Genomic DNA, 21,343 nt, shown 5'->3' with positions numbered 1-21,343 from the left:
CCTTCCTTCCAGAGAGGGTCTTATTATGTGTCTCAGACTGTCCTTAACTTCATGAACCTCCTGCCTCAGCCTCTCAGGGACTGAGATTACAGGCATGAAAAGCCACACCAAGCCCTGCTTTTATTTCGCAGTTATCTATGGCAAATAAAAAGTAAGGTCTTTTGTATTAGAGACTGATAATCTACTTCACCTGTTTGGTTTATTCTTTGACCTTTAAGATAACCATCTTAGTGTTTGATGTAATTATTGCCAGTAGTCTGAGCACACTGTATGACACATGGTGTAGCTGAACAGCTATGGAAGCCAAAGCCCTTGGTAATCTCTGCAAACTGGGGTATTAAGGTAATAACGATGATCTCAAGGCTGCATGTTAGGCAGAACCTGAAGAGATTTTATTACACACGTTACCACACAGAACATGGAGCCAGAGAAAGCATCTTCACGTTGGCCCAGCTCAGATTAAGGAAGAGGTCACACTAAGATCCTGTTGTTCCCAGCATACATCCCCAGTGACTTCCTGGGCGAGTCACTTTTCTTGATGCTGTAACAAAATTCTGACACAAGCAACTTAAGGAAGGGTTTTTTTTTTTTTTTTTTTTTTTTTACTTATTTATTTTTATTCTTTTTTAATTAAAATTTCCACCTGCTCCCCATTTCCCATTTCCCTCCCCTCCTCCCAAATATTGCCCTCCCCCCACTTCCCTCCCCCTATCCCCACTCCTCTTCTCCTCCCCCCACTCCATTCCCCCTCCCTCTCGATACTGAAGAGCAGTCCAAATTCCCTGCCCTGCGGGAAGACCAAGGTCCTTCTATCTACGTCCAGAAAGGTGAGCGTCCAAACAGGCTAAGCTCCCACAGAGCCAGTTCATGTATTAGGATCGAAACCTAGTGCCATTGTCCTTGGCTTCTCATCAGTCTTCATTGACCGCCATGCTCAGAGAGTCCGGAATCAACCCATGCTTATTCAGTCCCAGACCAGCTGGCCTTGGTGGGCTCCCAATAAATCAGTTCCACTGTCACAGTGGGTGGGTGCATCCCTCGTGGTCCTGATTTTTTGCTCATGTTCTCCCTCCTTCTGCTCCTCATTTGGACCTTAAGAGCTCAGACCGTTGCTCCCAATTGAGACTCTGTCTCTACCTCGATCCATCGCCAGATGAAGGTTCTAAGGTGATATGCAAGATATTCATCAGTATAGGATAGGGTCATTTCAGGTTCCCTCTCCTTAGTTGCCCAAGGTACCAGCTGGGGACATATTCCTGGACACCTGCGAACCCCTCAAGAGTCAAGTCTCTTGCCAACCCTAAGATGGCTCCCTTAGATAGGATATATACTTCGCTGCTCCCGTATCCATCCTTCCTATATCCCAACCATCCCAATCCTCCGAGCTCCTCCCATCCTCCCCTTCTCATATTTCTCATCCCATTTCCCTTTTGCCCCATGCCACCTCACCCGCAAGTTCCCAGTTTTTGCCCTGGAATCTTGTCTACTTCCCCCTCTCCATGCGGATGACTATATGATTTTCTTTGGGTTCACTTTCTTATTTAGCTTCTATAGGATCACACATTATATGCTTAATGTCTTTTATTTTATGGCTAGAAACCGATTATGAGTGAGTACATCCCATGTTCCTCTTTTTGAGTCTGGGATACCTCACTCAGGATAGTGTTTTCTATTTCCATCCATTTGCATGCAAAATTCGAGAAGTCATTGTTTTTTACTGCTGAGTAGTACTCTAATATGTATATATTCCACACTTTCTTCATCCATTCCTCCATTGAAGGGCATCTAGGTTGTTTCCAGGTTTTGGCTATTACAAACAATGCTGCTATGAACATAGTTGAACAGATACTTTTGTCATTTGATGTGGCATCTCTTGGGTATATTCCCAATAGTGGTATTACTGGATCTTGGGGTAGGTTGATCCCAAATTTCCTGAGAAATCGCCACACTGATTTCCAAAGTGGTTGCACAAGTTTGCATTCCCACCAGCAATGAATGAGTGTGCCTCTTTCTCTACAACCTCTCCAGCAAAGGCTATCATTGGTGTTCTTGATTTTAGCCATTCTGACAGGTGTAAGATGGTATCTCAAAGTTGTTTTAATTTGCATTTCCCTTATCGCTAAGGAGGTTGAGCATGACCTTAGGTGTCTTTTGGCCATTTGAATTTCTTCTGTTGAGAATTCTCTGTTCAGATCAGTGCCCCATTTTTTTATTGGGTTCATTAGCATTTTAAAGTTTAGTTTCTTGAGTTCTTTATATATTTTGGTGATCAGACCTTTGTCTGTTGCAGGGTTGGTGAAGATCTTCTCCCAGTCAGTGGGTTGCCTTTTTGTCTTAGTGACAGTGTCCTTTGCTTTACAGAAGCTACTCAGTTTCAGGAGGTCCCATTTATTCAATGTTGCCCTTAATGTCTGTGCTGCTGGGGATAAACGTAGGAAGTGATCTCCTGTACCCATATGTTGTAGAGTACTTCCAACTTTTTCTTCTATCAGGTTCAGTGTGTTCAGACTAATATTGAGGTCTTTAATCCATTTGGACTTGAGTTTTGTGCATGGTGATAGATATGGATCTATTTTCATTCTTCTACACGTTGACAACCAGTTCTGCCAGCACCATTTGTTGAAGATGCTCTCTTTTTTCCATTGAATACTTTTAGCTCCTTTATCAAAAATTAGGTGTTCATAAGTTTGTGGGTTAAAATCAGGGTCTTCTACTCGGTTCCATTGGTCGACTTCTCTGTTTTTATGCCAATACCAAACTGTTTTCAATACTGAGGCTCTGTAATAGAGTTTGAGGTCAGGGATGGTAATGCCTCCAGACGATCCTTTATTATATAAGATTGTTTTGGCTATCCTGGGTTTTTTGTTTCTCCATATAAAGTTGATTATTGTCCTCTCAAGATCTGTGAAGAATTTTGATGGGATTTTAATGGGGATTGCATTGAATCTATAAATTGCCCTTGGTAGAATTGCCATTTTTACTATGTTGATCCTCCCTATCCAAGAGCAAGGGAGATCCTTCCATTTTCTGGTATCCTCCTCAATTTCTTTCTTCATTGACTTAAAGTTCTTGTCAAATAGATCCTTTACTTTTAAGGAAGGGTTTTGCTTTGGGGAAGAGTTTTGAGGAACTCGTAATTTGAAACTCTAGTCCATAATGGCCGAGGAGTTGTGATGGCAAGGACTTTGTGTCTGCACTCAGGACACAGGGACTGTCACTGCCCAGCTGACTTTCTCCTTTCAGTCAGCTTAGGGACCCAGCCTGGGGGCTGATGCTGCCCACATTCAGAGTAGGTCTTTCTTCTTCACTCAGCTTTTCTGCCAGCACTTACATAGGCACACCCAGAAGTGTGTTTCCATAGTGATTCTAAATCTATCCAGTCAACAAGTAAGATTGACCCTCATGCTTTCCTTTCTCTCAGCAAGTAGTGTGTGTGTGTGTGTGCTCAAGTGTGTACACACATGCACACACAGTCCTGTCCTGGCTAAAGGTTTTGGTTCATTCTTTGAGTTTTCTGAGGTTTAGTACCACTGTCTCTGGTTTGGAACTTCTCAGGAGTGTTTTCCGAGTTTGTATATGGATAGGAGCCTTGTTAGCATGGCAGCATAGGAACAATAGGCTCTTGTTTTTAGTTTTTAGGAAACTATTTTTTCTCATTTTACATACCAATACCAGTTTTCACTTCCTCCCCTCCTACTGTTCCTTCCATCTTCCTCCCCACCCCACCCCTCATCCCCTCCTCAGAGAGGGTAAGGTTTCCCATGGGGAGTCAACAAAGTCTAGCACATTACTTTGAGGCAGGGCCAAGGCCTCCCCACATATCTAGGCTGAGAAAGGTGTGAGAATGGGTTCCAAAAAGCCAGAACAAGCAGTAGGGATCAATTCTGGTCTCACTGCCAATGGCTCCATGGTCTGCCCCAGCCATACAACTGTCACCCACATTCAGAGGCCTAGTTTAGTCCTATGCTGGTTTCTGCACTGTCTGGCTTCTTGAAATTTGCATGCAAATGGATGGAACTATAAAAATCCATCCTGATTGAGGTAACCCAGACCCAGAAAGATGAGCACGGTACGTACTCACTCATAAGTAGATGCCAACTGTAGAGCAAAGAATAAGGAGCCTACAGTCCACAACCCCAGAGAAGATAAGTAACAAGGAGAAACATATATAGATTCCCCTGGGAAGGGGAAATAGACAAGATCTTCTGAGAACAGTAGGTTCTTATGTTCAATATCTCATTGTTTTCTAAATTTGTATATGGATAGGGACATTGTTGGCATGGCTGGAGACTTGAGACTGCTTGTTTGTTTTCCGGCCACCCAGACTCGAATAATCACACAGAAACTATAGTAATTGAAACTCTGTTTGGCCAATAGCTTAGGCATATTCCTAGCTAGCTCTTACATCTTAAATTAATCTATTTTTATTAATCTGTGTATCACCACAAGGCTGTGGCCTACTGGTAAAGTTCCAGCATCTGTTCTCTTCTGCTGCTACATGGCATCTCCCTGACTCCGCCTACTCTCTCTTTATATCTCTGTTCAGATTTCCCACCTGGCTTTACTCTGCAAAGCCATTGGCCAAAGCAGCTTTATTCATCAACCACTAAAAGCAATACATATACAGAAAGACTTGCCACACCACATGGCGGCATAGGAACAATAGGTGATCCATTGTTAGTATCCTTCTCTCTTTCAGAGGTCCTTTTGTCTTCGGGAAAACCTTCTGACTTCTTAGGTCCACAAACCACCTGGCTGTCTTCTAAATTCCTTCTAAATTCTGTGACTAATGGGACACTTCTCAAACTTCAGAGCATGCCAGAGTATCCTGTGTTATCTTGATTGTGGTTCTATTAGTCTGAGTTAGGGCCTGGGCTGTCAGATGTCTAATAAGCTCTACCTTGCTTCCAATGCTGCTGACCAAGAATTATATCCCATTAGTCAGGAGCAGAAAGCAGGGCTCCTGAACATGACCATCATCCTCTAGATGAAGGAAGAACTGGAATGGCACCACTGAATAGATCTCTTATCTCTTTAGAGGAAAAAAAATCATTTAATGGTAATGGAAGAAAAGGAGGCACGACCTGAGGGGAAGACTTTCTTGTTCACCCCAGGCGGAAGAGGGAGCGGGGCAGCCAGGCAGGGAAGAGGCAAGACTTAATCATACTCACAGGCACAAGCAGGAGACAGGCTTAATGATATTCACAGAACAAAGGAAGACGCTAAACACTTTGCTGAGGCCTGAAGGGTTTTCATCATCTCTGGGAAAGGCATTGTTGAACTAAAAAGGATGAAATAAAATATGACAGAAACTGGATTAATCAGACGCAAGAGGCTGAAGGAAAACCCGATAAAGGAAAACTGCACCTGTCTTCAGATGCATTTCCTCGCTTGCTCCTCTTCTCTCTGTTTTTATGGCTTCATTTCTTCCCTAGCTCATTGAAGCTCTGCTCTCAATTCCTTCTTCCTCTCTTGCCAGGCCGGACCGAACTCCTCTGTGCTTCACTGTGGAGAGTGTGTTCATGTGTGTGCATGTATGTGAAGACTAAAGGGGAATATTGGGCTCCCTCTCTGTTCCTCTTGACCTTATTTTGTGAGCTCATGTCTCCCACTCAACCTAGCGCTCGTTGATCATGCTATGCTGGCCGGGCAGCAAACCCTGGGAATCTTACTGTCTCTACCTCTCCAGCTTTGCGATTAACATCTGCCTTTTTCTTTTAAATCCAGATGCTAGGAATCTGAATTCAGATCCTCATGAGCCATGTCTCCAGAACCCCCTTCATATATCTCAGAAACAGTTAGAGGAGGGACAGTTTTGAGAGTGAATGGACCCAGTATGTCATTGATAAGAAAATTCCTTAAGTCATTCGGGGGAGTGGCTTGATTTGTTTTCAGACTTTAATTGACAATGATTTTATTTTGACTGGCATTTTCTGCTTGACTGAATTGGGGTTTTGAAATCTTGAAGCCCAGCTGAGTGTGGAATCATGTTTGACTCCATTTCTTAAGAGGATAGCAGCTTAGAAAACAAGAGAAACAAAGAAAACCATACAAGGCAATACCATACAAGGCAAGCCCAAGCCCAGGCTGTCCTTTTCCCATAGTGTGTACAGTTGTACTGGCACTAGATCTGGGCTCCAATGTGTGCTGGGGATTGGAGTCTGGTGCTTCTCTTCCTAAGAGTGGCAGCTCTAGCAATCCTATCCTCTCCAGAGAGAACCTCGGTGATTCTTTTGAGATGCCTTCTGAAGGGCATACAGCATGGATAGCCCGCAGTCTCCTTGTTCTTTGGGTTCTTTGCGGACCAGCAGTGAGTGAACCTTTGCAATCTGGACGCAGCTGTACCTCCTTAAACAATGACCAGACCATACAGGAAGCAGACTTCTTAGCAATACTTTCAGAACGCCTTCTTATAAAAATGCCTTGCTGCGGTGGGGCCTGGCTTCATGGGACTTACTCATTTAATATTACTTTGAACTTAATGTCTTTCTTAACAAGGCAGTCTTTGAATAGTTCCCCCCATGAGAAAATAGGGCAATTCAATATTATGTGTAGTTTGCAAACACATACACACATACACACACACCCATGTAAAAAAAAAAGTAGTAAACTACAAATGGCCTATTGAAATTCCCATTCATAAATTTGGGCATTTTACCTTTAATTTTTATTTAATTTTTGTTTTGTTTGTTTGAGGCCATATCTCACATTGCACAGGCTTGCTTCAAACCTGCCATTTAGTTCAGGATTGCTTAATGTTCCTGCCTCCACCTCTGTGGTGGTTTGAATGAGAATACTCCCCACCTGCACCCCCTACCTGCACCCTGCCCTGCCCTCCATAGGCTCATACATTTGAATGCTTTAGTCACCAGAGAGTGGAACAGTTTGGGAAAGATTAACCTTAGGAGGTTAGGCCTTGTTGGAGTAGGGTGGCCTTAGTGGAGGAAGTGTGTCCCTGGGAGTGGGCTTTGAGGCCTCCCTGCCTCCCTCCCCCCTCCTCTCTTTCCCAGCTGCCTGCCAATCAAGATATAAAGCCCTTAGCTACTGCTCCATTGTCATGCCGGCCTGCTTCCTGCCATGATGATCATGAATTAACCCTCTAAGACTGTAAGCAAGCCCCTAATTAAATGCATTTCAAAATAAGAGCTGCCTTGGTCATGGTGTCTTTTCATGGCAATAGGGCAGTAGCTAGGACAGTTTCTCCAGCAGGAATTATAGGCATGTGTTTACACAGGGCTGGCAATTGAGCACAGGACTTCTTTTATTCCAGGAAAGTGATCTACCAACTAACACACATTTCCAAACCTATCTTTTATGTTTTGGAAGCGTGAATTCCTTCATCATTTCTTAAATATTTGTCTTTTAGGAAATTGAAATTCTTAGACTCAGGACTTGTAAATCCCGATGAGACATGGGAGCTATTCAAGCTAATTAGTTTTGAAATGAAGCTGAGAAGGAGTGGAAAGAAGATAAGTTAGGTGGGATACAGTGGGTGCACATTGGAGAGAGATGCTTGCTTCTAGATGCTGATGGAGCCTGTATTTGCCTGAACCTTTGACTTTGCTCTCTGTCTATCTTGCTTGGCTCACCCAGTCATGGCCTAGAAATTGATTCCTACAGAGAGAGGTGAAATGCTTGCCCAAGTCTGGTTCAGAGATGTTTCATTTATCCCGAGTTACCAACCCAAAGTTTGAAAATGTTATCAGGCTTAAGGGAGAAGAATGTTGCTTCATTTGTGGCAGGGCCATTTCCTTCCGTCTGCTTCTCATCATTTATTGATTCCCTTCCACAAGGAATTAGATGAACGGACTTCGGAGAACCTGCCTGACCCTCAGTCCCTTCCTTCCCTGGACCTCGACGAAGTAGAGTCAAGTTTAGACAACACCATAGTTGGCCTTGGACATTATGGTATGTGTTTGTGTCACCTGTTAGCAGGTACTTGTCTGGTCTCTGAGAGAAGTTCCCATGAATGTGACTACCCGCCATTGCTGCCCAGCACTGGACTGTGATGCTCAGGTCCTTTGTTCTTTCTGTCTTCATAGCAATAGTGAAGATGGGTTAGAAACTTCTGGTGGGAGACTCCATTCCTGGGTTAAACAATGTTGTCATTAACTTGATTAAGAATTCCCCAAAGCTCTACTCCCTCTTTTCATGAATGGCTCCCCTGCTCCTTTGATATATTTAAATTGAAGGCATGAACCAGGCTTTGCAAGAGCCACTATTCAGAGGTACTTACTTGCTAGAATATAAGAGTGTTCAGAGCTGTTACCCAGCTGGAGGTGCTGCGTGTCGTCTGGAGAGGAAGGCTCTGGCTACAGGGTCTTTCTGGGTCTTTGCTGCCCTACCCATATAGAACAGGAACAATGAGTCCTCCTTTCATGGTTATTATCAAGAGCAAACAAGGTTGGGCATGGATGTTCTCTTAGCTTAGTGCCTAGCATAGTAAGAATGGAAAAAAGAAGCGGTTACAACACTTTGAGGATATTTTTGAATGCAAGAGTTTTGTTCACCAATATCCCTCTTGCCTAGAATAACACACCAGGAATATTATTCTCAGTATTTCTTGAATGAATTTATTATTAATTAATGAGTAGATGAAGAAGTGAATGGATGCTATATTAATTTAGACCCTTAAAAAGCAAATGACAGACAAGATCGGGCATGTTTGCGATCAAACTGGACTCTCTGAATGTGGCTGACAATGGGGGCTGACTAAGAAGCCATTGATAAAGGCACTGGGACTTGTTTCTACTGCATGTACTGGCTTTTTGGGACCTTAGTCTATTTGGATGCACAGCTTCCTAGGCCTGGATGTAAGGGGGAGGGCCTTGGACTTCCCACGGGGGGGGGGGAGGAGGGTGAGTGGGGGAGGGGAATGGGAGGAGGGGAGGAAGTGTATATTTTTGAATGGAAAAAAAATTAAAAAAACCAAATGACAATGCAAGACTTTTTAAAAAAATACTTGCATGAAAGAAAAAGGCAAGGTGAGGCTAGGAGAGCTGGTGGACCGCAACCCAAATCTTACTGCTCTAGGAGGAGGGGATGCTCAGTGGAAATGAACTCTTCTACTCAGGAAGTCCAGAGCCAGGTCAGCTGTTGTGTGCCTGCCCTTGTAGCGGATCATTAGCAGTGTTTGCCAACAGGAGCTGTAGCTTCTGAGAGAACGCAGGATGTTCCAGGGCAGCAGCTGAGCCACTCTGGCACACAATAGCAAGGCGGTGTTGCCAATGCCTGTGTTACAAGGTTGTGAACTGTTTGCGACTGAGGGAGCTGGAGGTGCCACGCGTAAACTCTTCACTAATCGGACACTGAAGAAGTGAAACTTGGATTGTGTCTTCATCTCAGCCCAAATTTGCACTTAGGGTCTCCTGAACTGGTAGAGTATAGGTTATCTCTTTCCGCTGTATGGAGACTAGCACCTAGAGCTCTTTAAGCTGCCAGTTGCCAAGTTCAAAGTGATGTTGTGGAGGCCATCGTAGAGTAGACACGATGATGAAATGTTTATATCAGATGGATCTGTGGTAATTTTTGGAGTATTTTGTACTGTATTATTTGTTTTTGTTTGAGGAAAGTGGAGGGATCAACTGTTCCAAGGGTTTTTCTTTCCATGAGTTGGAAAGTTAGATCTTGTGTAGCCCCTGATGTAGGTGATGTTATGCTGGATGGCAGAGTCCTTGCTATGAATACAGCCCAGCATAGGATAATAAACTATTGTCTGAGATAGAGAAGTCAGTCTGTTCTGATTTCAAAGAGGAAACGGTAACTTTAAATGTGTTTCTGCAAAGAGAAACCAAAGACATGAAGACATTTGCTCAAGGATCGTGTAACTTCATTCCAGAGCAACATCTCTTCAGTCTCTCCTCGGCTGCAATCCACTTGTACTGCAGTGTGGAGAAACAGTCAAGTGTGGAGGCTGACTGAGATTTTCACAGTTTGCCTTTGCTGTGGGTCTCTGTGCTAAGGCTAGCCCTGGACACAGAGATCCTGCTGTTTGCTGTGGGTCTCTGTGCCAAGGCTAGCCCTGAACACAGAGATCCTGCTGTTTGCTGTAGGTCTCTGTGCTAAGGCTAGCCCTGAACACAGAGCTTCTGCCATGGAGAGAGGAGCACACTTGTTTAGTGTGTTTCACTGGGGTAGACAATATCTTGATTTATCAGGCCAACTGCCACTGGTCAGCCCTATCCCCGAACTACCTCCTGTGGTGTCTCCATTGTAAGTCATAAAATTCAGAATAGAAGAAACACACAGTAGCTTTAATGGGTCAGATGCCTTATAAAATACTTTGAACATTTCCCTTATTTTTCTATAAATTCATATTTTTATAAATATTATTTTCTCACAAACATTAAATTGAAAAGAAAAGCTTAGAAGTATGTAACATTTGGGGTTGACAGTCTATTAGAGTGGTAAGTGACTGAGGTTAAGATTATTGGTGAGCATATTAGGTAATTATGAAATTTTGTAATAGGATTCTTTTTTTTTTTTTTTTTTTTGGTTTTTCGAGACAGGGTTTCTCTGTGGTTTTGGAACCTGTCCTGGAACTATCTCTTGTAGACCAGGCTGGTCTCGAACTCACAGAGATCCGCCTGCCTCTGCCTCCCAAGTGCTGGGATTAAAGGTGTGCGCCACCACCGCCCGGCTAATAGGATTCTTTAATTTGTTGATTAACCCTGAAATGGTTAATTATTTTACTCAGGGTCCTTTTTTTTTTTTTAATTCAACACCTAGAGGAACCATTATTTATTTGCCTAGCATGGACATATAAATTATGCAGTCATTTTTAAAGGCTCCTATTCCAATTATTTAATCAGTTTTTGATAATGAACTGGAAAATTTATTTCCCTAGGAAGTGTGGAGTTAGTTGTAGAAAAGGAAGACAGGATAAGCTATTAGTTACATTTGATATGCATTTATTTGAGTTAATTTAGCTAGTCATGGCTTACCATTATAGTTAAATGAGAACACACAGCAGGAATGCTAAGGACTTTATCCCTATTTAATTCCTGACTTCTTGCACATTAATTTTTAAAAATGTTCTTTTGGAGAATTTAATTACATTTCACTCTTCGTTTTGTTCCTCCAAATCCTCATATTCTTGTTCTCTTTGAAATTTATGGACTCTTTGTCTTTGTTGGTGGTGGTGGTAAGGGGTGTGAGTATGTGTGTGTGTGTGTGTTTGTAAGCATGGGCATATGTGTTCTTAATACACAAATGCAATCCTCTTAGTTTGTGTGTTTTTAGGACTGACGTTTGATGTTGGATAAGCAGTTGGCATGCCCTGCATGAGAAGACTATTCCTCACTCTCAGAATTTCTTAGTTGCCCATAGTTTTGTTGACAGACTTTGTAGTTGATAGTTTTTCCACTGGAGTCTACACTGCCCTAGTGTGTTAAAAGTTAAAAAATACTGATTCATAATTAAGCCTAAAAGCATGAATTGACTTCCTGCATTGATGGAGGGGGGAGGACCTCGGACTTCCCACAGGGCAGGGAACCCTGACTGCTCTTCGGACTGGAGAGGGAGAGGGAGAGGAGTGGGGAGAGGAGGAGAAGAGTAGGGGGAGGGGGAGGGAAATAGGCGGGGAGGAGGCAGAAATTTTTTTCAATAATATATATAAAGAATTAAAAAAAAAAAAAGAACCATTACTGGAAGTTTGCTTGGTAACAATGACCAGTCCTTCTAGTTTCCAAAAGGCCCAGTGATAACCTGAATTTTCCTCACTTTGCCAATAAAGTAGTAGTCATTCAGATACACTCTTAAAGTGGGGCACATGCACCAGGCTCCAAGACTCACACTGAAGCGGGACCTAAAATTCCACTCTCTGCACATATTGGTAATAACTACTTTAGTTCCATACCAACAAAATACGGTAGAATAATGGTATAAAAACACTAATGTAACTTTAGTACTTAAAGAAAACTGTCTGGCCATATACATACACCTAAAAACTTATAGACTACTAAACTGTATTCAGGGATTTGGGAGTGATGCTTACAGCTTAGTTTGTGAAAATTTCCAGGGAAATTCATGGGGGTAAACTCAGAACTGAAAGTTTTTCAGACCTAAATAGAAATCTTTGATATGTTTGGTTCTATCTCTAACCAAATAATGTTACAAATATTAAAAATTATTTTCAGGTTTTTGTCAGGAATTTTATGAAGTACTATTAGCAAAGAAAACAAGAACACGTTAACTTTAGTTTATGATACCCACATAGCAATCTCAAACACAAAAAGACCTACTTCAGTCTGATGATAGAGTACTTAGTCTTAATAGTACTTAATAGTCACAGTTTGACGGCGAGTGCACACTGCCTACATATGTTAGCATACTTAACAAATATCTTGCCATCCAACTGTTAGGTATCCATGATTTACTTCTGTAAGAGAAATGACTACCACAGTAGACTTTTGAATTTCTAAGTGGGAAAAGGCACCTTTATCAAACATTTCAAATAGCTTTTAAATGGAAGATGTTTGCCTTAAAAGTGTGCTATGATAGTGGGCTTGTTAGTGCTGCACTCTTTGTACAAAGAAAAGTAAGCAAGAAACTTAAGGAGAACTTTGTGTGTGTGTGTGTGTGTGTGTGTGTGTATGTGTGTGTGTGTGTGCTTTAAAACTGAATTTTGTTCTGAGCGATAATCTCCGGCATATTTATAACAGCCAATTATATGTTCTTTCTGTGTGAATAAAACTGTTGCTATGAAATCACAAAAATGAAAGGAAGGAAGGAAGGAAGGGAGGGAGGGAAGGAGGGAGGGAGGGAGGGAGGGAGGGAGGGAGGGAGGGAGGGAGGGAAGGCTGAGCAAGCCAGGAGGAGCAAGCCAGTAAACAGCACCCCACAAGGCCTCCGCATCAGCTCTGGATCCCTGCCCTGTTTGAGTTCCTATCCTGACTTCCTTTGATAATGAACTGTGTGATATGGATCTGTGTGTAATCCAAACAAGCCTTTCCTCCCCAACTTAATTTTTGGTCACTCTGTTTCATCACAGCAATAGAAACCTAATGAAGATACCGGACATAATAGAGCAGCAAATGATAGCCTGGAGCTGGGTGTGGTGGGGCAGGCTGCAATCTCAGCCAGGATTGCAAATCCAGCTCATGATAGAGAAGCCAGTGAGATGCTGGCTCAGAAAAGAATACCAAGCACTGGGGCCACTTAGGCATTCTTAGACTTTCCTCACTATTCTAAAGCTTGGCTCTCTTCAAGCATCACTGAGGAACATCGATGGTAGTTTTATTAATATTTGCCACCTATTTCATTGTTATGTGTGTTTTATTACAGTGTTCCTTCCTACTGTAATAATTAATTCCCAGGAATAAAGGCCCCTGCAGTCATTCACTAATTCTCTGCATTCTGGAGGATAATTAGAATGAATATAATATTGAATTCAAAATGTATATTCTCCACCCTGAAGCATAATTAATAATTTAGAGTGTTTCTTCTGCATGATTGGTCTCTAACTAAAATTTAAAAGTTATATTCAACTTGAAAAATTAAAGTTGGTACAGACTGACACTGGCCTGGCCTGCCACTTTGCTGTCATAGCCTAAGAAAGAGTCACAGAAATAGGACGGTTGAGCCCCAGAACATAAGCAGTCATAGGAAAGCAGCGCTTGTGGACCTCAGAGAGTAAGCTTTCTCATCTGAGAAGGCTGTGACCCTCGTCCTAGTGAAATAAAAATAAAACACAGTCATTAAAGGCCACACTGCTGGAGAAGAGTTACCTTGTTACCTTGCCTGGCCCATTATAGTTCAAGTTCGGAATGAACCAGTTAAGTAGAAAATTATCAATGTCCATTGCAGCCTAAGGTTAGATGGTAAAATCTTATGCAATATACATTACAGCGGTATGGACAGACCGCAGGATTCTCCTTCAGTAGGTGCATTCACTCCGCATGCATGCGTATTCTACAGTTGCACTCTGGGTTCTCCTACTTGGAGACTATACTCTGATGCTCAACAATTCCTAAGTTGCCATGGGACTCAGGAAAAAGGCCAAATTAGACTTGTGTTTGAGCCTTGACTTCTATGTGCTAGCACTCAGATTTTGGATAAAACAGTTACTCGGGTTATAGTTTTTATAAATCATGCAGTGGAATTAATGACACCACTATGAATATTAAATGGGATTGGATGCACTAAATGGCACTCCCAGCATGTGGCTCACTTGAATAGGGGCTGTTTTTACCCAGACAGACAGAATGGTAGATGGTTCTTACTGCCTCCAGGATACCTGATATCCTGGCTGACATCCTGATATCCTGAAGATCTGGCTCAAAGACATTCGCTTGCTTTAGCCTGTTCTGATACCTACCACTGGAACTCCTTGACTGTCATCAATGATCGTGTTCTCCTTAGGACTTGCTTTACGCTGCTTTGGAGTACCGTGAGTCTGTACCTGAGTCATGCCCTAACCTGAGTTCTAAAGCTGGGATATTGTTGCTAACAGACCTTTTCAAATCACTTCTTAAGGATGTAAATTTCATTATATGTTAATTAAAAACTTGTATTAATTTTTCTTTATTCTTGTGCTTGAAATATATATACAATAATATAGGATGGTATCTATTCTCATCCTCCTCCATCTCCCTCATCCCCTTCCATCTCTCACTAAGTCCCAGTTAGTACTTCCCTTATGTGCTTGAGTTTGGGACCATCCAGTAGAGGATGTGAAATGTACTGGTGGCCACACATTTATAAAGACTGCTATCAACTGTCAGTTACTCCTCAGTAGTGAACAGGAGGGCCTGGAGAACATCTCCCTCCTCCATGACAGAAGTTTGGCTGGTTTGATCTTGTGCAAATAACCACAGCTGCTCTGGGTTTCTGTGCATGACAGTCATGTCATGTCCAGTAGTTTACATGTCATAGCTCCCCTCCCTATCGTGTGTCTGTCCCCTCATGTATGTGACAGTCATGACGTGTCCAGTAGCTTACGTGTCATAGCTCCCCTTCCCATCATAGTCCCTTCCCCTTCCATGGTGTTCCCTGAGCCTCGGTGCAGAGGGATGAGAAATATGTTTTGATCAGCTGTGCATCTCATCGTTGACTGTTGCCCCTTGCAGAGAGAAGCTCTTCTGATCAATGTTGAGAGCAGCCTGGGTCTAGGATAGGAACACATGTTTAGAAGTTGATTTAGACAATATGGCCTTTTAGCAAAATAGTAATCGCAGGTCCTACCTAGGGCCTATAGCCTCCCTAGCCATGGGATTTTGCCCAGAGTTCAAGTACTGTAACATGGAGGGGGCCTGTTTGTTGGGGTTTTTGTCCCGCCTGGTTCCCCACAACTGTTTAGCCCCAAAGAAAATCACACATAGGTCTCCATAAATTATAAGCTGATTGGCCCATTAGCTCTGGCCTCTCACTGGCTAACTCTCACATCTTGATTAACCCATTTTTCTTATCTATGTTAGCCATGTGGCTCAGTACCTTTTTTCAGTGGGGCAGATCACATCCTGCTGCTTCGGTAGTCTGGGCAGGAGTGGGAGGAATCAACTTCCTCCTTCCCAGAATTCTCCTGTTCTCATTACATCATTTCTACTTCCTGTCTGTTTTTCCTGCCTGACCAATCAGCGTTTATTTATAACATGATTGACAAAATACAGACAATTCTCCCGCACCAAAGTACGAGATGTGAAATTCCCTCCTGTGGAGCAGGTCTCAGATCCAGCCAGAGGCCTGGCTGTTGGAAATGTAGCATCTATCACTGAAGAATTGATTCCTGTCCTTTTCAGATTTGCCCAGTCAGCAATGTGTTGCAATAGCAGCACAAGTGGACTAGGACTAAAATAATGACAACTCGCTGCACAGAGGAGGGGAAGGCTGATGCTCAATCAGTCTTTACTGTAAGGGCTCTCAGAACCTGGGTTGCATGACTCTACAGAAGTCAGAGTCCAGAGTCATGACAGGGATGTTCTGTCTGTGTGAGGAGTTTGATTAATTGAGTCTCATGACATTTCAGAGCGGAAACACAATATTAATCTAAATGTATTTCATTATACAGTGTAGGAACAGAATTTTAAATTTATCAAATTAGCAATGAATATTGCACTCAGACATTTATCTGTTTAATTTATATTGCTAATAGTGTGATGTTATAATATTCTTATTAGAAATAATATACTTACTAGAAAGTGGGGGGAAAGTTTGCATTTTTCCCTGTGTGCCGTGTAGCTGTTTCCTCCCGATTGGCACATTCCCTCCTAGAGGGCAGGGGAACTAAGGAGGCTCATGGAAATCATAAGCCACTGGAGGCCCCTCCCCCTCCCCAAGGTTCTAAGAGCAGGAAACAGCTGCTAGGGCTGAGGAGCTGTAGTTGTCTGCCAGCTGTGCAGAGAACTCAGTGGTTTAGACTCAGACGTTGTCGCCCACATGGGGGTGCGCCTTTCAGTGATGACGCTATCAGAGTCACCCAGCTCCTGTATGTCACCCTCATTAACTCACTTGTTCACCCAACCCAGACCTGGCTGGTGTTGTTTCTTGCCCTCTCTAATTGGGGTAAATAAACATTTTATGTATGCCAGAAAAAGTGTTACAGCATTATGGTTAGACCTAGTTACGGTATAATTAACAAAACTCATGTACATGATTGGCTCATCTAAGGCCTGCTTTTCAGTAATGTACACTGATCTTATTATGAAGTAAAATGGTCCAACTTCTTTATGTGACTGGATCTCGTGAGCCTACTGACTAAAACATCACGTCTTTTTAGTCTTTTAGATTATCTAATTAAGCCTGAAAAGCAAAACTTTTCACTAAATGTGGAGCATTTAAGAAAGCCCTTAAATCTCTTAATTCAGTCCTCAACATGTAAAATATTCTATTTTGTGTCCACACAGAGCTTTGCCAAAACTGCTGGTGGACAAATTTTATGCGCAAGGAAAATATTTATAAGCTAAGCTCAAGTCTTCATTCCCACCAACTAAAAGCTGTTATGGTAGGCAGTAGAGTGGGGACAAAAGGACAAGGACACTCACATCCTTTGGTCTGTAGACATGAGAGGGGCTGTGAATTAATGTTGCAAATGGAACTAAGGTTTGAATCTGCTAAGTTCAAGATGGGAGACTGTTCTGAGTCTTTGAATAGCCTCTGTGTAGTCTCAGGAGTCCTTAGACAAGAAAGGGGCTGGAGATATGGCTCAGTGGTTAAGAGCTCTGGCTGCTCTACCAGAGAACCAGGATTCAATTCCCAGCACTTATGTGGTGGCTCATGACCTCTGTAATTCCACTTCCAGGGGATCCAACACCTTGCCCTGACTGCTACAGGTACTGTACCCATGTGCATACCCATGAAATAAAAATAAATTTTAAATTTTTTAATGGGAGAGGAAGGCAAAGAGGAAGATCAGAGAGGTGGTGTGGGAGAACTTAGCCCCCATTGCTGATCTTGGAGATCCAGGGAAAGGTGACAAGTTGGGAGAAATAAGTGACATCTCAAAAGAGGAAGATGAGATAATGGAACCTCCAGCAAAGAAGTATCCTCACTCAGAGATTCGTGTCAGACTTTGGTGTGTACAGCTCTGAGGAGACAGTTTTATATTATTTTGTGAGTCACTAAATTTATGGTAACTTGTGACTAATGCTCATAGAAAACTAATACAGCTATACTGGCTTCCAGTCAATAGCCGCAGTCACCATATTGCTTTGTATGTGCTCTCTCTCTCTCTCTCTCTCTCTCTGTTTGTGTGTGTGTGTGTGATTGAAGTATTTTGCTTGGTTTTAGGCATTAATCTACATTTTTCTGATAGGCATTCAAAAATTTTGCCTCCCAACCCATGTCACTTTTCTATTTTGTTTTGTAATAGTTGAGCACCCTATCACACCAGATACTAATTAAATTGTTGTAGGCAGGCACTCTTCCTTTATTGACCATTAGTCAAAATCGTGGTTTGTGGAGTAAATGAGAACAGTTTCTACAAAGGGGGAGGAAGCATAGCAGTTTTTGGCAAGGCACCATGGGAGCAGCATCTAATGCCTTTGCCATGAATGACTGACGCCACTTTTCACCAAACATGTCTCTCTTGTTTCTTTTTTTTTTTTCATTAATGATGTCACAAGCACACACAGACACACACACGGCCGGGACTCGAACCGGCGACCTCCGGCTCCGCGGGCGGCGCTCCGTCTCTCTTGTTTCTAAAATAACCATCAAAACATAAAACTTAGAAGCCTTCAAAAGGATCCAACTGTCAAGAGTCACAGGGGCAGTCTGTGTCTGAACACCGTCATGATCTTGAGTTTCTCTAAAGTCGATCCAGTTTTCCTGTTAACTTCAGGGCAGTATGTCTGTAAGGTTGCCAGAATTGGTAGCTCACCCTGGCATGGTCTCTGAGCTTGCAAGATTGGACATTCAAAACCCAGTCTTGTTGCTCTGGAGGTATGGGGTCCACACGTGGCAATGCACTCATATCAGTGTGTAGAATACACACGTCCAGGACTTCCATCTTTCCTTCCTGCTAACCCATTGATTCATCTGTATTTCTTTCTCCCTTCTTGGCTCCTTTAAATCTTTAGTGGGCGTTATTATTATTAAAGATTGGCCAGCAAAGCAAATATCTTAGATTTTGCACATGGGTGTTTGGGCTTGTCGAGATCAAAGCGGTTTACCCCTTCTATGACCTGGATTGATTTCCTCCTGTTAGCTCAGGAAAAAGGAAGAAACTCAACCTCTCTGCCAGCTGAATTCAATGTGACCTGTTTTTCTGGTTTCAAATAGCACAGAGTCCCCTCCTTCTGCCCCCAACCTCCTCACGGCTTCATCTTCAGATATAATTGGACAACTTATACAAGCAAATGCTTATGAACATATGGCCTTCAGCTTCATATTTAGCATCCTTTTATTTCTGAGATTACAGTTTTGAGTAAGAGCAGCCTTTGTGTGTTCACAGCACTTTGAATGAGGAAATTAAAAGGCCTCCTTGTCAGGACTAAACATTTCTTTTAAATGTTTTACTTGGCTGGGAGTGGTGACACTCAGCTGAGGTCCCAGTACTGTTTGGGCTGAGGATTGAGAATTCAGTGGCAGCCTGGGATACATAGTGAGACACTGTCTAGAAGGAAGGAGGGAGAAGGAAAGGAGAAAGAAAGGGAGGAATGAAGGTTCCATTAGCTCTGCATCTGATGAGAAGATTGAGCCAATGTCCTGACTGCTGGCATGTTCACAGGCCACATTGTTTCCTGTCCCCAAGAACTCCATTTTTCTTTGAAGCTACCATGATGTCACTGCACGCTTCCTACTCCTACAGCCACTGTGTTCCAAGTTCAAAATTTCTCTGACAACCCATCACTGTAAAATCATAGGTCTTCTCTTGTATTAGCAATATCTGTTGATTTTCATGCCACCAATATCTGTTGGCTTTAATTCTCAGGGGTGGTACTCCTGAGCAGGGCTCAGAAATGGGAGGCTGGCATAGCATATCAGCTGACAGCTGTCAGCTGGTCCTTTGCTGCTAACGCGTTATCTCTACAAGAGCATCGCTGGCATGCTGACACTCCTTAGAAGTCGAGAGTCTTGACTGACTGGATCAGATGATGTGTTTTAAACAGAATTCCAGTGATCTGTGTTTGTATTAAAGGGTTTGAAAAGCACCAAGCTGGACTCTAAGCCCTATTATGGCGTCTGTCTTGTCGCCATATCACCTTTCCCAATGACTAGCTTTGAGATGATTCTTGCTTAGACGTTATTGAATAACGGGCTAAATCTGGATACTATAAGCAGTACTACTTTTTTGTTATTTTTTTGTGAAAAATTATATGTCAGCATACCTTTCTTGTAAGGATTGTTTAGACAATTGCTCAAACAAGTGGCAGAATGTGTGTGCTTAGTATCTCCTGAAATATATTTCTCTTTCTTCTTGAGAAGATCATTGTTTTGTGTGTGTGTGTGTATTCTGGTATATACTATATATGTTATATACCAGAAAGGTAGAAAGTAATGAGTACCTGAGACATAGGGGACATGATCCCCTACATATACTTTCTAAGTTCCCTGGTCATGCTTCTTTCTTTACAAATAGAGTTATGTACAAATAATATCTTACAGGTCAGCAACAGGATGAAAATGTGTGCTTTTGTTAGAATGACCACACCTTACCCTAGAAGTGGCCTTGCCACAGAATCATTCTCCCTTACCTCTTTTTTGTTGGGGGAGGGTTTTCTCTGTGTAACAGCCTTGGCTGTCCTGCACTCACTCTGTAGACCAGGCTGGTCTCGAACTCAAGAGATCCTCCTGCCTCTGCCTCCTGAGTTTTGGGACTAAAGGCATGTGCCAACCCGCCTGGCTCTCCCTGACCTCATAAATGTATTTTCCACCAAAAATTAAAGGTGCTAAGAGGTTTTGGGAAATAGTGTGTCTCTTGTGTGTATCAGTGAAATCCGCAACAGTTTCCATGGCAGAATATGAGCAAATACTGTTTGGTGAGAAATGTTTAGTTTTTTTTAAGTAATAAGACTTTTGAGGGCCACTCTGAAAATACTTAGTGTGCTTTTGTGAGCATGTAAGAGAGTTCAAAGCCAAGGGGAGTTGTATAGAGAGATTGTCAGCTGAAAGAAAGCCGTAGCATTGGTGGTAGCCGAGAGTCTTCAGATCATGGAGCCAGCCTAACACTGTGAAAGGCGGGTAGAAAGGGAGGAGGAGTGGGCAGAGTCACAGGCTGTGCTGGCACTGCCAGCCAGCCTCAGTCAGCTGCTGCCAATGATTTCCCACAAAATGAAGCTATATAGAGCTGAAATTCTGGGGCCTGGTCTCCAGTAAAAGCTCAACTGCTCAGTTGATCACCAATGTACTGCAGATGGAGAATCTTGGCTTGTTGTGTGTGCTGAGCTAACAAATTGTAGGAAGGAAATCTCAGAGGCATCTCCATAGATACTGCAGTAGTCCACCGGAATCATTTCTTGTGCTTGAGATGAATAGCGTGGTGTTTGATAAAACTCCAGTTTAGTCCAGTCATTTTCTCCATATTACCTTCAATATGTTCAAAGCAAGAATTCCTGAAATCTAGAATATCCATAGAGATTTCACATGCCCCACCCCCAGACCAAAAGCTGTTAGTACACTTAAAGGAGGTTCGAAGTCAGATATTTCTTTCTCATTTTATCTTTGTTGTTGTTGTTGTTTTCATTTTTACCATTTACAAGCTGTATGGATCATGGGGAAAACCTTTTCAAGGCTAAGTGTTCTCATCTGTATAATGGGAATAATAATAATCCAAATTTTGGGAGTTAATGAAAACAGCAAGTTTAGCACAGGACTTAACTCATAAAAAGCACCCAGTAACCTTCCATGAAAGAAGGGTAAGCAATGTTCAGGCAAGATTCATGTTTTCTCAAGTTCCACATAAAAC

At 42.5% G+C, this 21,343-nt stretch overlaps 1 protein-coding gene across 1 annotated transcript in view; it reads left to right on the top strand.

Moving 5' to 3' along the window:
• Nek11 (NIMA related kinase 11) overlaps positions 1-21,343 on the top strand; it is a 216,577-nt gene that overhangs the window by 115,708 nt on the left and 79,526 nt on the right. Inside the window, 3 exon segments of the mRNA XM_057767840.1 lie at positions 5,022-5,089; positions 5,091-5,150; positions 7,794-7,908. Of these exon segments, the coding sequence (XP_057623823.1) occupies positions 5,022-5,089; positions 5,091-5,150; positions 7,794-7,908 (243 nt within the window).

Source organism: Chionomys nivalis, chromosome 4 (assembly GCF_950005125.1).
Source record: "Chionomys nivalis chromosome 4, mChiNiv1.1, whole genome shotgun sequence".
NCBI lineage: Eukaryota > Metazoa > Chordata > Mammalia > Rodentia > Cricetidae > Chionomys > Chionomys nivalis.
Note: the sequence above shows the minus strand (reverse complement) of the source record. Positions and strands in the feature narration are given on the sequence as shown.